The sequence below is a fragment of the Stomoxys calcitrans genome, chromosome 2 (genome assembly GCF_963082655.1).
Source record: "Stomoxys calcitrans chromosome 2, idStoCalc2.1, whole genome shotgun sequence".
Classification (NCBI taxonomy): Eukaryota; Metazoa; Arthropoda; class Insecta; order Diptera; family Muscidae; genus Stomoxys; species Stomoxys calcitrans.
The window spans coordinates 15,496,396-15,517,487 of NC_081553.1; the positions used below are offsets into that span (position 1 = coordinate 15,496,396).

The 21,092-nt window shown below is 35.9% G+C and overlaps 1 protein-coding gene across 1 annotated transcript in view; it reads left to right on the forward strand.

Annotated features, from left to right (window-relative positions):
* LOC106082231 (carbonic anhydrase 2) overlaps nt 1-20,774 on the forward strand; it is a 60,810-nt gene extending 40,036 nt beyond the window's left edge. The window contains exons 2-5 of the mRNA XM_013244623.2: nt 15,837-15,920; nt 19,044-19,202; nt 19,265-19,722; nt 19,878-20,774. Coding sequence (XP_013100077.2) covers nt 15,837-15,920; nt 19,044-19,202; nt 19,265-19,722; nt 19,878-20,075 — 899 coding nt within the window. The 3' untranslated portion in view covers nt 20,076-20,774. The remainder of the gene's footprint in view (nt 1-15,836; nt 15,921-19,043; nt 19,203-19,264; nt 19,723-19,877) is intronic.
* Nucleotides 20,775-21,092: the final 318 nt, after the last annotated feature.

Below are 21,092 nucleotides of genomic sequence, written 5' to 3' on the forward strand. Positions count from 1 at the left end.
TTAGCAAAATTGATAATAAATTCACTTATTTTGGGTAATTGAAAAAAATTTAAAGTAAACAAATAATGCAGTTTTATGCAATAGTTTATTTTTCGTAATATGTTTTAAAATAAATTCAAAAAATAAATTTAATTAGCGCAAAAAATGCAATTTTATATAATAACACCAAAAACAGAACAAAAAAAGTATTCATCATTGATGTGCTATCATCAAAGTCAAATTCAAATATTATTTGGGAATCCCCCTTTTCTGTTTTATTTAGTAAAGGAGGCTTTGCCCTTGACAGCAAATATTTAATTTCATTGAAAATATAGTTTTTGTCAAAATGGGTCGTAAGCAAAACGAGGTTTCTGATGAGGTAAAAGTTTTGATAATAAAACACCACAGAAATGGTTTAACTCAAAAAACTATCAGTGAAATATTAAATAGACCACGATCTACTATACAATCCATCATCAGAAAGTGGACAGAAACGAAAACTGTTGACAATAAACCAAGATCTGGTCGACCAAAAGCACTTTCAGTTGGAGATGTGCGTTGGCTAGTGCGGCAAGTTCAGAAAACTCCGAAGACAAATGCGACCATTCTTCGTAAAAACACTATGGAATATTTAGGGAAGGAAGTTACTACACAAACAATTCGAAATACACTCAAAAGGCATAGTTACAGAGGAAGAACTGCACGTAAGAAGCCCTTTATAAATAAAATAAACCGAGTGAAAAGGCTAAACTTCGCAAAAATGTATGTAAAACAGCCCGAATCATTTTGGAAAACAGTCATTTTTGCAGACGAGAGCAAGTTTAATCTTTTTGGGTGCGATGGAAAGGTCATAGTGTACAGAAAACCAAATACAGAGCTTGAAGAACGAAACACAGTTGCTACTGTAAAACATGGTGGAGGTGGTTTAATGGTTTGGGGGTGTATGGCGGCTTCAGGAGCGGGAAATCTTGAAATTATTAATGGAGTAATGGATCATAAGTATTACATTGACATTTTAAAGAGGAATTTAAAAGATAGTGCTGTAAAACTTGGGCTTGGTAATAACTTTCAATATTATCAAGATAATGACCCCAAACATTCTGCTTTAAATACCAAGATGTGGATGCTGTATAACTGCCCCAAAGTCATTAAAACTCCTCCTCAAAGTCACGACTTGAACCCAATTGAACATCTTTGGGAACATCTCGAACGCAAATTGAGAACGCGCAATTTTTCGAGCAAGAGTCAAATGCAACAGGTGATAATGGAGGAATGGACTAATATAGACCAAAATATAACCGCTAAATTAGTCCAATCGATGTCAAACCGTTTAAAAGAAGTTATAAGACGCGGTGGTCGAATAACAAAGTATTAATTTTTTTAAATTATGTTATTTATTTTTTTGTTTTTTTGCAATGATGAATACTTTTTTTGTTTAATTTTTTGTGTTCAGCTGTAAAATGGCCCTTTTTGTTCCAATAAATACTATTTTTTTCTTTAAAAACAATGAAATTGTGTACATATATATCACACAAGCACTACTGCATCATTAGTTTAATATGTTTTTATTCCAATTGTCTTTTGTAGACTTATTAAAAAAAAAACATTGAATGATGAATACTTTTTTTGACCGCTGTACATATTAATGAGTAAAAATGCACAAATTTACAAAGAAATAATAAATAATGACTTTATCTAATGTCACAAAAATAAATTGAAGTTGGGGCGATAACGTTTTAAATGTCACAAACATTTATGACAATGATGAAAGTTGCAATGTATTTTTAATATGACCACTATAAATAGTATATAAACTATAAACCAGTAACTTGTTTCAGATTTTGTTGTGAAGTCGGTCTTTCCCCTACCACTGATTGCACTTGCTATACTTCTTAAATGCACTCGCTGGGTACTGTTTCGCCTATCGTGGTCCTTGAAAATTTTATATGTCACGCATAAATGATCACGTAAACATTTCCATATAAAGTTTGTTAGAAAAAAATCTGATATAATTTGCTAATCACATTGAATCAGAATTCCTTCGTTCCATTTAATCATAAAATTTTAGAAGAGAACGATAACAGCTTTACGATTGGTCACGTGCACGCCATTGATTTGGTTTATAAGGAGCCTCAAACTGACCATTGGCAGCAAGTGAAGTCATTAAAACTGACCCCTCATGATAAAAATGGTAATGTATGACATTTATAATAGGTGGTAAAGATAAAATACTAAGAATTTCGTAATTTTCTAGAACGCTCAAAGTTGTTCCTTTAAAGTATCTCGTCTTTTTGTTTGTATATTTTGCAAAAAAAAAGTTACAAAGTTCGTGTTATTTATCTAAAATGTAAAACTAACGGTCATAACAATTGCAATGCAAAAGGTTTGACCATTTTAGAAAATTAGGACATTTTTGAAAATGTATCTTTAACACTGTTCGTAAATCCTGTTGGCAAATTTTTGCCCGTGAACATTCCATTAAGGAATAGGGGCAAACTTCCCACATATCAATGAGTGCAGTCCGATTCAAGTTTAAGCTCAATGATAAGGGACCTCCTTTTTATAGCCGAGTCCGAACGGCGTGCCGCAGTGCGACACCTCTTTGGAGAGAAGTTTTACATGGCATAGTACCTCACAAATATTGCCAGCATTAGCAGGGGAAAACCACCGCTGAAAATTTTTTTTCTGATGGTCTCGCCAAGGTTCGAAACCAGGCGTTCAGCGTCATAGGAGGACTTGCTAACCTCTGCGCTAGGGTGGCCTCCATAAATCCTATAGCATTGTTTAAAATGGTCAGTTTAATTGATCTCACACGCCAGGAATGGTCATTCTCTTAATTGCAGACTTATAAACCAAATTAAATTTCACGTGCAAGTGACCAGTTATTAACATGTTATCGAACTATAAAAAAATGTGCGATAGTCGTTATTGACTGGCCATAATAAATTTTGATTTGAAATGGAATTCGTACTATTTAGGAATTTTATAAATCACCATAGGAAGGGAGTATACTAAGATATACTAATTTAACTGCATGAGGCTCCAGATTCAGACGGACTGACGTGGCTAGATCGTCTTAGATTTCTACGACGACATTTTAAGACGAAGTAGGCATGTCCGCCCGTCTGTCTGTCGAAAGCACGCTAACTTTCGAAGGAGTAAAGCTAGCCGCTTAAAATTTTGCACAAGTACTTCTTATAAGGTCCACGTTTTGATATAGCTTCCATATAGACGATATGGGATCTTGACTTCTTGATTCGCTAGAAGGCATAATTCTTCTCCGATTTGGCTGAAATTTTGCATGAGTTGTTTTATTATGACTTTCAACAGCTGTGCTGAGTATGGTTGAAATCGGTCCATAACCTGACATAGCTGTCATATAAACCTATCTAGGGCGCAATTCCTATCCTATTTGGCTGAAATTTTGCACGACGTGTTTTGTTATGACTTCCAACAATTGTGCTAAAAATAGTTTAAATCAATCCATAACCTGACATAGCTGTCATGTAAACCTATCTGGCGTCTTGACTTCTTGAGCTTCAAGAGGGCGCAATTCCTATCCTATTTGGCTGAAATTTTGCACGACGTGTTTTGTTATGACTTCCAACAATTGTGCTAAGAATAGTTCAAATCAATCCATAACCTGATATAGCTGCCATATAAACCGATCTAAGGTCTTGACTTCTTGAACCTCTGCAGGGAGCAATTTCTATCCGATTTGTCAGAAATTTTGTACAATGGCTTCTCTCATGACCCGAATATGGCATGAATCGGTTTATAGCATAATACAGCTCCCCTATAAACCGATCTCCCCATTTTACTTCTTCAACCCCTAAAGTGCGCAATTCTTACTAGAGTAAAATTTTACACAATGACTTCTACTATGGTCTCCAATATTCAGTTCAATTATGTTCCGAACTGAACCATAACTTGATATTGTTCCAATAACATAGCAATTCTTTTCTTTTCTTATGTTTGCCTAAAAAGAGATACCGTGGCAAGAGCTCGACAAATGCGATCCATGGTGGAGGGTAAATAAGATTCGGCCCTGCCGAACTTAACACGCTTTTACTTGTTTGTTGATTAAGTTGGCTGTTACAGACTGTTAGATGCTTGAGCCGAAATCAGAATAGATTTCCAAAAATCTCAATCTTCTTCACTACTTCTCCAATGTTTGGCACCTTTGGATGGAATAAACATTTAAATTAAACATTTCAAATTACAATTATACAACAATTTATACGAAAAAGGAATCTGTTATTCTGAAATATGTAGATGCATATATCACATTTTTTTAAACACTTACAAAATAAGTACTTGTATGGATCAGAGAAAAAAATCCCCCATATATTGGATGCCGTGTAATGATTTATTCACAACCAACTTACATTAGCTATGTTATCGTTATATCTAAAACAATTTTTTGTAATTATTTTATTTAATTATTCCCCCGTAAATATGCATGTTAAACATGCATTTTTATTGTAAGAGAATGCTATGGCGGGGTAGACCCAATCATTTGTCAAAATTGTCAGTTTGCCTATTAAATGTGTCAGAAAGGGCGAATATGCAACGCTAGCAGTTTCCACTCAGACGTTGAGTGTGTGGAAATCGGCAATGATTTTTACCCACAAGCATTTATAAATGCATATGAAAACTGAAAATAATATTGCTCTACATATTTGTAAATAGTTGTCATTATTGTTATTATTTTGCATTTTAAAAATAAACATTTGAAATGTTGTGATGACAATGCCGGGAAGCTGCATCAGAATGAAAATCAGCAGCAGGCAATCAGGCTGTCTGGCTGCCTGCATCTGTCCCTCATTTTGTGATAAGCGTGTCGTTGACATGACATTTCATTCGAGTGCTACTCGAGAGATGGTGGCAGTTGATTCGTGTTACACATTTACACAGGCAATGAATGCTCAATGGTTTAACGATTATCAAGTAAAAGTTCACTTTTCATGGCGGGAAAAGTTGCAATTAATTGCTGAAAAGAGTGTCATTTTTTGCTAAATTCTTTGATAACTGCAATCAGCTTATACACTTGGCTAATGTTTAAACCTACTGTTCAATAAATAAATCGGGATGTTTGGAAAAATCCGAATAAAAAAAAACAAAAAAATCAATAATAGCCAATGTCCAGTTCTCAACGATAGCCCATAAACAACAAAAAGATTTTGTACGCCAAGTGGTTAACTGATTATTTTCCAATTTTGTTTATTGTTTAATGTGATTGCATATTGAGTATGTTAAGATTTGATATCAGGTATACAAATTGTTGTTTTAAAGATGTGACTGTGTGGAGAGTCCTCGAGAATATTTCCACAGCGATAAATCTAACACATGTTATGGCATTAAAGAAGGCCTGGGGACCCCAAAGATAAGAAGAGGATATGATAGGGATAGAAAAGAGGGTTATGAGAGGATATGGATAGGGAAAGGATAGGGATAGGATAGGGAAAGAATAGGGATAGGATAGAGAAAGGACATGATAAGGTTGGGATAGCATAGGGCTCTTGTCTGTTCCATGACAAGAATTGGCGATAAGGATAGGATAAGATAGGATAGGATAGAAAAAGGTTAGGGATAGGATAGGGTAAGGATAGGATAAGGTTGGGATAGGATTTTGATAGAATTGGGTTAAGAAAGGGATAGGGTAGGGATAGGATAGGGCGAGTATAGGAATAGGATAGGAATAGAAAGGGGATAGGATACGCGATAGGATAGGGATAGGTATAGGATAGGGATAGGATAGAGATAGGATAGGGATAGGTATAGGATAGGGATAGGTTAGAGATAGGATAGGGATAGGATAGGGATAGGCTAGGGATAGGATAAGGATAGGATAGGGTTAGGATAGGGTTAGGATAGGGATAAGATAGGGATAAGTTAGGGATATGATATGGATAGGATAGGGATAGGATAGGGATAGGATAGGGATAGGATAGGGATAGGATAGGGATAGGAAAGGGATAGGATAGGCTAGGATAGGGATGGGATAGGGATAGGATAGGATAGGATAGGATAGGGATAGGATAGGGATAGGGATAGGGATAGGGATAGGGATAGGGATAGGGATAGGGATAGGATAGGGATAGGGATAGGGATAGGGATAGGGATAGGGATAGGGATAGGGATAGGGATAGGGATAGGGATAGGGATAGGGATAGGGATAGGGATAGGGATAGGGATAGGGATAGGGATAGGGATAGGGATAGGGAAAGGGATAGGGATAGGGATAGGATAGGAAAGGAAAGGAAAGGAAAGGAAAGGAAAGGAAAGGAAAGGAAAGGAAAGGAAAGGAAAGGAAAGGAAAGGAAAGGAAAGGAAAGGAAAGGAAAGGAAAGCAAAGCAAAGCAAAGGAAAGGAAAGGAAAGGAAAGGAAAGGAAAGGAAGGAAAGGAAAGGAAAGGAAAGGAAAGGAAAGGAAAGGAAAGGAAAGGAAGGAAAGGAAAGGAAAGGAAAGGAAAGGAAAGGAAAGGAAAGGAAAGGAAAGGAAAGGAAAGGAAAGGAAAAGGAAAGGAAAGGAAAGGAAAGGAAAGGAAAGGAAAGGAAAGGAAAGGAAAGGAAAGGAAAGGAAAGGAAAGGAAAGGAAAGGAAAGGAAAGGAAAGGAAAGGAAAGGAAAGGAAAGGAAAGGAAAGGAAAGGAAAGGAAAGGAAAGGAAAGGAAAGGAAAGGAAAGGAAAGGAAAGGAAAGGAAAGGAAAGGAAAGGAAAGGAAAGGAAAGGAAAGGAAAGGAAAGGAAAGGAAAGGAAAGGAAAGGAAAGGAAAGGAAAGGAAAGGAAAGGAAAGGAAAGGAAAGGAAAGGAAAGGAAAGGAAAGGAAAGGAAAGGAAAGGAAAGGAAAGGAAAGGAAAGGAAAGGAAAGGAAAGGAAAGGAAAGGAAAGGAAAGGAAATAGCAAATGCAATGCAAATTGCCTATGAACATTCTCTTAATGAACTGGGACAAACTTCTTACATTTCAATTAGTGCTGTCTGATTCATGTTTCAGCTCAATGATAAGGGGTCTCCCTTTTTTAACCGAGTGCGAACGGAGTGCCGCAAAGCGACACCTGGAGAGGTTTTTACACGGCAAAGTACATCACAAATGTTGGCAGCATTAGGGCATGCTAACCTCTGCGCTACGGTGGCACATACCGCCGTCTTTAAAAAGTAAACGTTCTCCAGATAAATACCATCCAACTCAGACCATCACAAATCATTAATCATCTTTCGATTGCGTAATCTATTCACCATAACTGTAGATCCAACTCCATTTCCAAAAAAGTAGGGTCCCGACGGATCATTAATTGCACCGAACAGTCACACAGAGGCTTCTCAACAATAACTTTTAGGTTTTCCGAGCCACATATGCGAAAATGTTGCTGTATTGCGGTCCAACAAGGTGCTTCATTATGACCCAAAAATGCTTTAGATTTGCGAACTGTGACTGCTAATTTTTCATCATTTTTCTAGTGAACGTTAATAATTTAATTGCGTTGTTAAAGCGTGTATCTTTAATAACATAGTTTCTATTTGTCAAGTGTCAAAGAGGTAAAGTTTCAAGTGACAACTACAAAAATATCGGGTGATTAAACCTTGTTGTTTTCCAATCTTGTTGGAAACCTCTTTACACATATATAACGATATGATTTAATATCTACAAGGACTAAAAGGACAACGGGATGAAGTGACTTTAATAGTTTCCACGAGTTATGTAAATGCAATATAAAAGGTGTTACAGTCGCACTACAAATAATTGTTGAGTGAAAACATCGCAAAACAATCAATTACAGTTTTTTTCTAATTAAAAATGTTGCCGAATTTAGAAATTGTCATTTCTACGTACTTATCGGTATTTCTATATGAAAGAGATCCTTTACCAATCAAACTTAATTTTTTTGCATACCATTCAATACAGTAGCTGTTGTTCCCGATTTTATGATATATGATAAACAATCCATCATTTTGGAGGCCATCGTAGAGTAGAGGATACCATGTGCGACGCCTGTGTTCGAGTCCTGGCGGGAGCATTAGAAAACAATGTCAGCGGTGGTTTTGCCCTCCTAATGCTGGCAACATTTGTGAGGTACTTTGCCATGAAAGAACTTTTCTCCAAAGAGGTGTTGCACTGCGGCACACCTTTTGGATTGGGCTATAAAAAGAAGGCTACTTATCATTGAAATTAAAATTTAAATCGTTGATATGTGAAAAGTTTGCCCTTGTTCCTTAATGGAATGTTCATGGCAAAATTTGAAAATTTATCCCACATTTTGAAAGAGCCCAAATCATTAATAATAGTTGTACGAATTTATATTTGCATGATAAAAGCTTAAGAGCTTAATAAATAAATTAATAATGAAATTGAATTAAAAAATTACGCGTGGTCTGCGGAAATTCAAATGTATATTCACTGTTAAGGAATGGGCAAAATGTCAACGAAAATGACGAGAACAATCATTCTTCCCTCAGACCAGACAAACAGATAGTTGCTAGAAGCGAGCATATTTGAATACGTTTTTTGTTCGGTTTGTTGTTTTTTTTTCACTTTCAGTGATGTGCAGAAAATGAACATTTAATTAGTATCTTTAAATGCCAGGCAAGACAGAAACATTTCGCCAAAAAAACACTTAGAAAATTTCAATGTAATGTCAAAAGGTTTAAAATCAAAGAATTCACAAAGGTTTTGAAATGTATTTCAGCCGTAATAATCAATTCATAGATTTTTTTCTTCTCGTTTTCGAAAGTTCATTAACATTATTTTGTTTGTCTTTATTTTTTAAGAGTGTATATTTTATTTGTTGTCCCCCTAAATCGAGCATACATTGCACTTCTTCTCTAGGTTAACAGCTCGTTGTGGTTTCGTTTGAAATTCAAGTTGAAGGTTCCTCATTTTGGCACATAATGAAATAAATGAAAGTGACCAGATTTACAGAAAAACAGAGAGAACTGAAATGTTTGGGTTTAATTTTTGCATGATGTTAATTATGTCGTTGCACATTTTTCTTATTTGGCTCATTGACAAAGGGATTCTTCAATTGGTTTGATTCATCATAGAAATTGTTGTTAATAGTACGAGAAAGAGATTCTTCTGAATGAATGACCTTTGCAGTGGGTGATAGCACCTGACAATTTTGTACAAAGCTCGGTATTAAAAATAACCATTTTTAAACCGTTTAATTTTTTCAAAGCAGAGTTTGAACTATCCACAAAAAAATGACTTTTAAAGTTATAAAATTACCATATTTAAAATTTCAGCCAAGTCGGATAAAAATTACGCCTTCTAGAGGTTCGGGAATTCTAATCGGGCAACCGATTTATCTGCGAGCTATATCAAGCTTTGGCCATATTAGGAACATACTTTGCAAGGCTGTTAGAAGTGAACGCTGAGCGTCCTTTGCAGTCAAATCGGATATTAGTTGCGCCTTCTAGAGGGTCAAGAAGTCAAACGTGAAGATCAGCTTATGTGCTAGAACAAAGCATCAAAGTATTCGAGAATCATTTACAATACCAACCGACCTACAATAATAGGAAATAGAGAAATGTACGGACAGACGCACAAACTTGGCTAGATCGAATTAGAATGCTAAGACGATCATGAATATATATACTTTGTTGAGTCTCACATCAATATTTCGATTTGTTACAAACGGAATGACGAAATTAGTTTACCTTCATCCTATAGTGGAGAGTATGAGAATAACGGTAAATGATGTATATGGTTGCAGCGCCTTACCTAGACCATTGGTAGAGACAGAGCAACCGTGCAAAGACAAGCGAGCAAGGGAATTGAGATGTTCAGAAGTCAGAACGAAGCCCGAAATCTATCAAAGAATTAAAGATCACAATGGCTTTGGTGTGGGCACATCCTTATTGCGAAACAATGCAGGAAATCTGGTACCAGTTACGGAGAGTGTGCTTGGAATTTTGAAAGAAAATTTTTCCCAGCCACTGGTACACCATGGTGGCGGTGACTAGGATATCCCAGAACTAATCTTTGATAAATGTATATAAGGTATACCGGCTAGTCAGAATGAAGTCAGCTTCGCAGTAATCTGTCTAAAGAACATTAAGTCAGCAAGAACCGATATATTACCAGATGATCTATTTAAGGTCAAATCAACAGATTGATAAGACGTGTGCTTCAGCTTCTTCTGAGGAATAGAGCTAGCTTAAAGCTTGCTCGACAATGTAAGCATGATCATTACTTGCCCGGTGCCAAAAAATGAGATTAAATAGTACGTGGCAACAATGGGAATAAGACTCCTTCCTATCGCAACTAAATACTTTGCATACTGAGTGAGAGACTAAAATCTAAAGTCAAGGACCCAACTGGAATTTTTCAATGCGGGACTGGTAAATTCAGCACAGACTGCTACACAAATATGGAAAATGGCCAAAGAGAGAAAAATTTAAACTTACTCGACTAAAAAGACATTATAACATCCCAATACGTTCAAAAGTGCTTAAGTTTGGTCTGCCCTTAAAAATTCATACGACTTTGCAGGGTGACGCAAATGATACTCGTTTTTCAATACAAAGAGGAATAAACCTTTCCCAAGCATTCAGTTATAAACAAGCTACATAAAAATCTGGATCGATTTTCTTGAAACTTTGCACATATATTGGGACGTCAAATATAAAACCTTATGCAAAATTTTGTAAAATTGTGGCTTCATCAGCCTTAAAAGGCCATATCGGCTGAAAGACATACATGTTGGCCATATCTGATTCTAGTCCGATTTTGATGAAATTTTGCACACGTATTAAGACATCAAACAAAAACGTCATAGACAATTTGGTAAAGATCGGACCAAAATTGTGTCTTCTACAGCCAGAAATGGCCGTATCGAATGAAAGATATATATGTCAGCTATATCTAAATCTGAACAGATTTTGATGAAATTTGGCACACATATTGGGACGATAAATAGAACAGCTCATGCAAAATTTTGTAAAGACCGAACTAAAATTTTGGCTTCTATAGCCTTAATGGGGCATATCGGGTGAAAGATATATATGGGAGCTATATCTATATATATATATATATGGGAGCTATATCTAAATTTGACACAATTCGAGAAGTGTATGCCTCTGTAGTTGCTCGCAAGATTCTGATCTGCTTTCTTGTAGTTTGGGAAGATCACACTCACTTCTAAGGATTCATCTCTTTGAGGTGCATTAAAAAGACCATTAAAGATTCTTGTCATTTCTTCAAGAAATAAAATGGGAGCATTTTTAAAAAATTCTTAGGGAACTCTGTCTGTCCCTTTGGGACAGTGAGTTGTAATAAGCCCTTCGATATCCCTCTTCAATTTGGCCCAGATCGGTCTAGATTTGGATATAGCGATCTCTCTATTTAAGGTCTTGGGCCCATAAAAGTCGCACTTTTTTGCCCAATTTCGTTGAAATTTAGGACAGGGAGATATGATATGCCCTTCTACATCCTTCATCAATTTGGCCCAGATCGGTTCAGAATAGGATATAGCTGCCATAAAGACCGTTCTCTCGATATAAGATTTTGGGCCCATAAAAGGCGCATTTATCGTACGATGTCCCCGAATTTGGGTCAGTGATATCTTTCTGCAATGTGGCCCAGATCGGTCCAGATTTGGATAAAGCTGACATATAGACCGCCCTCTCGATTCAAGGTTTTGGGTCCATAAAAGGCGTATTTATTGTCCGATTTCGCCGAAATTTGGGACAGTGAGTTGTGTTAGGTTCTACGACACCTTTCTTCTAATTGACCCAGATCGATCCCGATTTAGATATAGCTGCCATGTAGACCGATCCCTCGATTTAAGTTTTTGGGCCCATAAAAGGCGCATTTATAATCGGATTTCGCTGAAATTTGACACAGTCACTTATGTAAGGCTTTTCGACGTCCGTATCGTATATGGTTCAGACCAGTTTTTATTTGGATATAGCTACCAAAAAGACCAATGTTTTGTTATACAAAACAATGACTTGTTCTAATTAGATCACTCAATGTCCTTGCCGAATCTGGTCCAAATCGGACCATATTTTTATAAAGCTTCTATGGGGGCATAAATTACACATTTTTCACTGGATTATGAAGAAAGGTGGTTTACGTATATACCCGAGGTGGTGGGTATCCAAAGCCTAGCCGAACTTAACGCCTTTTGACTTGTTTCTATATTTGTTGAGCATTCTGAAGGAGTTTGACCTTGCCTTGAGACATTATGCATTGAACCTGGGACTTTCAAAGGATGCATTTTTGTTCTTCGGTGGTTTGTTTTGGGCAGCCACTTTTATAATGTCCACCAGTTTATCCAGCGTGTTTACATTATTACCTCTCTCCATTATGCCTTTTTCTACATTTTGTTGAAATATATACTTCTTACTTTCCTTCCAAATAAGTTTCGAAGATATAGGCTATATGGGATTTTAGACGAATATTTCGTTCCATCCATCCTTCCTATGATGGATGGTATACAAATTTTCAGCGGTAGTAATACCCTCATAATGCTACCGATATTTATGAGGTACTACGTATGGAAAAATCTTCTCCCAAAGAGGTGTAGCACTGCGTCACGGCGTTCGGGCTCGTTTATAAAAAAAGTTCCCTTATAACTGAGCTTAAAACTTAAATCGTACAGCACCAGCAAATTTGAGTTTTGATTGTTAAAGAGCTATAAAGCAACAACAATTCTGAAGAAATTATTTATACTTTTCGTGATGAACACATAATACTTAATTATAATCTTATTTTCAACAAATGTTTTTTTTTTAGAATATTTTCTTTACATATAAATTTCTTTGTTTTTTTTAGAATATTGTGTTTATTTTTGTTTAAAACAGTTTGGCAAACGTTTTTATTATGCTCTTTTTAAATGTATTTTATATGCACTAAGCGAAAAATTGTGTGAAAATCGTATAGAGGACATTTCTGATGACAGTTGGTTTCTCATTGTATGTGGGAGGTTGAGACACCTCACATTTATAGACATTGAAGGGGGTCGAATTGTTTACGTTTATCATATTTGCTAGAAAACAATAATAAATAGCCCCTCCTTTATTTTATCTTTCATTCCGCAAAAAAAAAAGTTAATAAAATATTTTCTCTCATATAAATGAAATCTAACTGATTAAAAAATTCTTTAATGTCACCAGCATTTATTGGGGGGATGGCCAGCAGCGATTAAATTATTTTAATGTTCTACAATAAATGAATATGGGTGTTAATATGATTTAGTAAAATTCCGCTAGACACAATCAGACAACAAAATCTTATATATAAAATTCAATTTGTGTTTGTTTGTTCCGTATAGACTCAAAAACGGCTGAACCGATTACCTTGAAATTTGCACAGATTGTGTAGGTTGGTCTGGAAGGGAACATAGGCTATATAATTTTTTGATACCCTACCCCAAAAGTACTACCCAAAAATAAAAGTGGACCGATCGGCATAATATGGAATTCAAATAAAGGGTATCCAAGAGTAGAGAACGAATTTCATAATAAAAGTTGGATATAAGTACCTAGGGGCCGCCCCAGCCTCACAACCCCTTAATATAAGTTTATTTGACGATCATGACAATATGGGACTCAAATTAAAGGTATCAGGGAATAGATTACGAATATGGTCTGGAAGTAGGAATAGGCTTTATAATTTGTTGAGAACGGAATGCGGCTGACCCCCCACCGTTATCCCAAAAACACCACCCAAAATCAAAAGTGGACCAATAAGGACAATATGGGTATCAAATGAAAAGTATGCGAGAGTAGATAACTAATCTAGCATACAAATTCATGTCGAAGTATAGGGGGTCACCACACCTCCACAAAAACGTCCAAAATGGGCATATTAGACAATCACGGATATATGGGACTCGGTTTGTTTGTTCCGTATAGACTGAAAAACAGCAGAATCGAATTTTTCCAAATGTTCGCATATTGTGTAGGTTGGTCGGGAAGGAAACATAGACTATTCAATTTTTCTTTATCGGAAAGGGGACGGACCCTCCCCCCAATGCTGAAACACAACCTAAAAACAATAGTGGACCGATCGGGACAATATACGTATCAAATGAAAGATATTGAAGAATATGGTATATAAATTTTAGTCTAAGTACCCATAGGACGGCCCCCAACCCCTGAACTCAAATGAAAGATATTTCAAATCTGGCATTCAAAATCAGATCGAAGTATTGGTGGTAGCGCCACCCCTCAAAAACGCCATTAGACCCATTATGACTATGTGATACATGGCCGAACCGATTTTCTAAAAGTTTTCATAGATTGTTTACGTTTGTCTGGAAGGAAACATAGGCTATATCATTTTTAGATATCGGGTGAAGGCGAACCCTCCCCCTTACCCCAAAAACGCCACCCATATTCGAAAATGCTCCGATGGGAACAATAAGCGTACCAAATGAAAGCTATTGGAGACCAAACAACGAATATCGTATTAAAATTTGGGTCGAAGTACCCAGCGGGCCCTCCCAACCCCAAAATTCCTCTAAACAGATATATGCGAAGTTCATATGGGACTCAAATGAAAAGTATTAGGCAGTAGATTACAAATATGGCATAAAACATTAGGTCCAACTAATGGAAGGTCGCCCATTCCCAAATACCCCCAAATGGGCATATTAGCCGACCATGGCTATATGGGACTCAAATGAAAGGTACTAGGGACTAGACTACGAATATGACATTAAAATTTGCGTTCAAGTCTAAATATACGTCAAATGGGTTATTTGACCCATTATGACAATATGGGACTAAAATGAAAGATATTTGAGAGTAGCAAATGAATTTTATATCCAATTTTGTAGCCAAGTGTTTTGGGGTACACCCTCAAGCACCCTCTGAACTGAACTTCATTTCCGTTGGGGATAAAGAACGAATTTGATATCTATTCAATGCAAAGTGCCGGTGACCGCCCCAGCCACAAAACACCCTCGAAACGGTTCATATTTACCGGCCATAGCAATAAGAGGCTCAAATTAAAGAGATTTATAAGTGCAGCACGAATTTGTTATCCATATTTGAGTCGAAATGTTTGAGGTGCCATCCCTCCGCTAATGAAAACATTACCCTAGGAAGAACATTACCACCAGGAATCGAGAAGGGGCAAATTCTCACACATCAATGGCACGAATTCGATATCCGCATTCACGGCGAAGTGTCCCCACCCTAAAAAGATATAAGAGAGTGAAAGAAGGCGCAGCGGAGCGGACCCGGTTCGGCTAGTGTAATATATTCAACTATGATCATATATAATATTAAAATACAATTTATCACAATTTTTTTGTTTTGCGTTTGTAAAATAAAGCAATATAAATAGGGGCTTCAAAGACAATAATAACTAGTCTCAACGCGCAACAATGAAGCACGTGTTTGGCTCGGCTTTACAAATGACCATCATCCTATTATGGTGGATATAATATTAGTGTATAACAACTAAACAAACATATTTAGCAGATGCAAACAAATATGAAATAATCCCAACCTGCCTTAATGTCAAAATTAAAAAAAAAAAAAAATGCTTGTATCCCCAAAGTATCTGTGCTAGTAGCGTCATAGACAATTATGCGATGATTTCGTGTTTCACTTTTTTCTAATGTGAATGCAAACATTATATTTGAATAATTTATAGAGTCCAGCTGCTTTAGCGCGGGTATTTTGATCAAATAAATTTTAGCATTGTCCGTTGAATAATTTCAACCACTCTCTTAAGCATTTGTTGTATATGGGGATTTTAAAAAGACATTTTCTCCACACATTTGAAAAATGTGTGCAAAAAGTGACCCACTAAGAAATAAATTATCTCATATCGTATCACATCAAATCACAATCACTTGTATTCTAATGTAGATTTATTTGTTTTTTTTTTCTCGTTTGCAGCATTCCTTAGTCTAAGTGATCCGCAGTCGAGTGGTGCCGATGCCAGTGCCCACTGGGGTTATCCAGATTACAACGAAAATGAAGGTAATTTTTTTATTATTCCAGCGTTTAGCTGCAGCATGGCATACACGAGCATAAGCTATGAAAAAAGAAATATGACTATGACATTAATGGGTCTTCTAATTTAGAATGAAATTTTAGCGAAAGCACTGGAATTTAGCGAAAGCGTAGCAAGATAGAACAACACAGGTTGTGGGAGTTAGTCACAGTGTTTAGAAATAATTTTAAAAACTATTGAAATTGACCTTTTTAATAAGGGAACAATAGATACCTAACATAAAAAGAGACTGTTTCGAGGTTCAATTTCCAAAGAATTTGTGGAATTCTTTATCGACTTTGAAATTTTACCTAAACTTATAAAATTATCCAAGTCCGTACTAATTGAATCTGATTCAATTAGATTTACTACGGTCTTGGAAGTTTTTGTTAAAATTTCAAAGTCGATAAAAAATTCCACAACTTTGTTGGAAATTGAATCTCGAAACAGACACTTTTTGGGTAAGATATTAGTTTTTTTATTGATACCAGGGTTGCCATTTATATTCCGGGATTAGAAACACACAAAAGCAAATATTATTCATCGAAAATCGCTTTATTTTTTTTTTTCAAAATATTCCCCATTAAGAGCTATACATTTTTGCATGAGTTTGCCGAAGCACTATTGCCACTCTGATTGAGGTTATCTCGAAAACATGCATTCTGAACGCATCAACCGCTTCTTCAGGTGTCGAAAACCGTTGACCTCTCATTTCCTTTTTTACGTACGGGAATAAAAAGAAGTCATGCGGTGCCAAGTCAGGGTTATACGGCGGATGACTCATCAAATCGATGTTTTGAGTGCTCAAATATCAGTTGTTTCGTATTTTTGGAGCATTTCATTCGACCAATCGACACGAGCCGTTTTTTGAGCGATTAAAAAGTTGTGGGGGATACAACGCGAAAAAAATTTGTTAACGGTCAAATGTTCATGCAATGTTGAATGTATGCTGGTTCCACTAATAACTAAGGTTGTCTCAATCTGACGATAGGTCACATGACGATCTTGCAATATCAGTTGGTGCACAGCATCAAGGGTTTTTGGAACAACAACTGATTTTGCACGACCTTCACGAAATTCGTCTTGGAGTGAACTACGACTTCGATTGAATTCACCATACCATCGATAAACACTGGTCCTTGAATTAAGTTCATCGATGCACTGTTGTTGAAAAAAGTTGTAAAAAATAATTGCACGAAAACGTTCACGATTTAATTCAATGTTTTGGGCGAGGTGAATCTTTTAAGTTACTGTAAATAACACAAATAGCGCTCGTATGTCAAAACGTTCTGAGTACGGTATAACATCAAAAATGTCAAGTTTTACGATAGAGCTGTCAGTTGGCAGATTGCAACACAAGGGTTGTCCTATCCCGAAATATAAAAGGCAACCCTCGTATTGACAAATTTGGAAACATCCTTCAAATTTTTGCAATAATTTTTAGTTTGTTAATCAATTTTAGAATCTTTTATGTTAATGGGTGTTTTTCTGGTTTTTTTAAACAATTTGTGGCTTCATGTCATGCACCAAGTTTGTAAAACAATATGTGTTTTAATAACATCTACCAATAGGCTTGGGAATATTCTTCAGTTCTAGGAATCTTTCGTAATTCAGAATATTCAAGAATTAGGTAGCACACTCAACCATCTGGGGTTCTGAGGAACATAATTTATTATACAAAGGATGGAGGTGTACTACTTTTGTGACAACGTCTACAGCAGGAACAAGCACCTCAAGTTACTGGCCGAAAGCAAAAGATGTTTCCAGTGCAAGTTGGTTTGTTTGCCATGAGGTGGTTTTCCAACCTGTCGAAACAATATGACGAAATAAGTGAGAATATTTGTAAAATCTATAAATAAAATTTCAAAAATCTTTGCAGACATAGAAGTCAAATTAAATTTATTAAGATTTGCGCACGTAGTTGTATAAATAAATGTTATGCCCTTCACCATAGGATGGGGGTATATTAATTTCATCATTTCATTTGTAACATCTCGAAATATGCGTCTAAGATCCCATGTAGCCTTGTCCGTCTGTCTGTCGAAAGCACGCTAACTTTCGAAGGAGTAAAACTAGGCGCTTGAAATTTATAAGTGTCGGGCAGTTTGGATCGTAAAACCGATCTCCCGAATAGAATTCTTAAGCTTTTAGAGGACGCAAATCTTATCTGATTTGTCTGAATTTTTGCATATATCGTTGAGAAATGATTTCCAACAACTGTGTCAAGTATGGTCTAAATCAGTCCATAACCTGATTTAGCCGCCATATAAACCGATCTTCTGATTAGACTTCTTGAGCTTTAAGTGGGCGCAATTCATACCCGATTTGGCAGAAATTTTGTTTCAGAACCTGATATAGCTGCCATATAAACCGATTTGGCTGAAATTTTGCAAAAAGTGTTTTGTTATGACTTGCAGCAGTTGTTCCAAATATGGTTTTAATTGGTTCTAAGCTGCCATATAAACCAATCTGGGATCTTGACTTCTGGAGCCTCTAGAGGTCGCAATTATAATTCGACTTCTCTCATGACCTTCAACATACCTGTCAATTATGGTCTGAATCGATCTCTAGCTTGATACAGCTCCCATATAAACCGATCTCCCTATTTTACTTGTTGAGCCCCTAAAGGGCGACTTCTACATTAAATTTAATTATGGTCCGGACCATCGGACCATAAGTTGATATAGCTCCAATATCATAGCAATTTTCTTCTTTTATCATAAGTTTGCCTAAAATGAGATACCGGGAAAATAACTGGCCACATGCGATCCATGGTGGAGGGTATATAAGATTCGGCCCGGCCGAACTTAGCACGCTTTTACTTGTTTCTTTGTCATTTTTTTAAGCACTGAGCTGCTTTCTTATCTTAACTAAAAAATTACCGGTGATTGTAATCCATAATAGAAAACTATCCCAAGAGTTTTCTTAAATTGTTAAATTGCTCTACACAAATTGTGATGTGAGTTGGTCATATGGTTTAGTACACAACAATTGTAAAATCTTTTGTAAGCTGTGTATTTGTTTATAATCTTTTTTTGTTTTGCAGAGTGTCAAAGATGCAAACAACAAACAATACAAATTTATTGAGATTAATCAAATAATCATTTCAGAATTCCCAAAATGGGGTGGCATTTGTGATACCGGCAGTCGCCAATCACCAATTAACTTAAGTCTGAGAGGAGCCATAAAAGGTGTCTATGAAAAACTGGAGGGGGACAACTATGATAAGACCATAAAAGAAGCCGCAATGGTGAATACAGGACATTCGGGTGAGTTTGGAAATTTAATTTGTAATACAAATTTGATGATTCAATTTTCTTTGTTGTTTCAGTTCAACTTGCCGATTTTGATGTAAAGCTAGAACTCGAAGGTGGTCCCTTGAAAGAAGATTATGTTTTGGAACAAATCCATTTCCATTGGTGGTCTGAGCATACCATTGAGAATATTCGCTATCCCTTTGAAATGCATATGGTCCATCGTAACACCAAATATCCCAATATGACCATAGCCACTCAAAATAAAGATGGTTTGGCTGTTTTGGGTGTCCTCTATCATGCTTCGATGGAAAGAAATCGTGTAATCGATGATATTTTGGTGGATTTTGTGCCCATCATGAGCTCAGATCAAATCAATAAGCCCATTAAGACTAAAACCAATTTCAAAATCACCGAACTATTTCCGGCCATCAGGAGTTACATCACCTATGAGGGATCGTTGACAACGCCATCGTGTAATGAGGCTGTTACATGGTTGGTGGTGGCAGAGACATTCCCAATTGCTATTGATCAGGTGAGTTGTAAAAGAATGTAAGGTATTGTTAAACCAGAAATTGTATTATTAAATGTACTTTCTTTAAGAAATATTTGTGTTTAATTAAGGAACTTACCACATTCTAGGTATATTATGAATTATAACAATACGTTTTTCTTTTCTTCTTTTTTCAGGTTAATGCTTTTAAAGCTCTTGAGTATGAGTCGGGCAAAACACTGGACAACAATTATCGCAACATCCAGAAGACTAACAACCGGGCCATTGTCATTGTGGCCAATGATGAGTACTCCGGCTCAGGATCAGCTACTAGAAGTGCCACATCCTTGTTCACCATGCTGGCTGCTGCTCTCTTATTAAAATATTTGTATTAAGCAAAAGTCATGGAGTAGATCTTTCTTAGAATAGCTCTCTTACACTGCTTAAGTCAGATTTTTCAAAAAAGAAAAAAATACCAAAGATATTCAATTTTTTCTTAATTTTAGCCTTAAAATGTTTAACATATTTTTGATGTAGTAGTGCTGTGTCATTCAATGTCGTATAGTTCCTTTTATCAAGCAAATGAAAATGAAACTGAAAAGAAAAGAATTTTAAATTAAAAAAAAAAAAAAAAAAAAAAAACAATACGTATATATCACATCTTTAGTTAAGTTTGTACTGTATGTTAGATATCTGTATATTTGTTACCATTTTTTTATTGCATTTCTTGAACTCATCTCAAACAAAGTATCTCAAATAATTTTAGTTCATGAACATCGAAACATTCAAAGTACCTAAGAAAACAAACCACTGTTCACATGACAAATACCAAAACAGTAATTTTTCTTATTTTTGGCAATAGAAAAGAATATTATCTACCTAATTTGCTATGTTGTTACATAATAAGTCTAGTATTTTTTAGCTTTCTATTTGTTAACTATTTGGCAACAATTTTTTTTTAAATTTTATTTTATTTTTGTTTTTGTATATATTTAAATATTGTGTAATTTGCTTTTATTTTTGAATTTTTTGCAACTAGTCAGTGTCTATGTGTATTTGAATGTTAAAATCCAATAAAATTTTATTTAAAAATATTTAGCTCGTTTTGATTGGGTATGCAGTCGGGAATAGTAATGGAATGAACGGGGGCGCCGATAAAAAGGTGTTAAATTCAGCCGAGCCGAGCTTTGGATACCCACCAACTCGGGTATATATGTAAACCACCTTTCGTTAAAATCCGGTGAAAATTGCATATTTTATATCGAAATATGTTCCGATTTGGAGCAAATACTTATAAGTACAAGTCATTGATCAATTGTGTATAAAAAAATATTGGTCTTTTAAGTAGCTATCTCTAAAAATAAACCGATCTGAGCCATATATACGACACGGATGTCGAAAAGCCTAACATA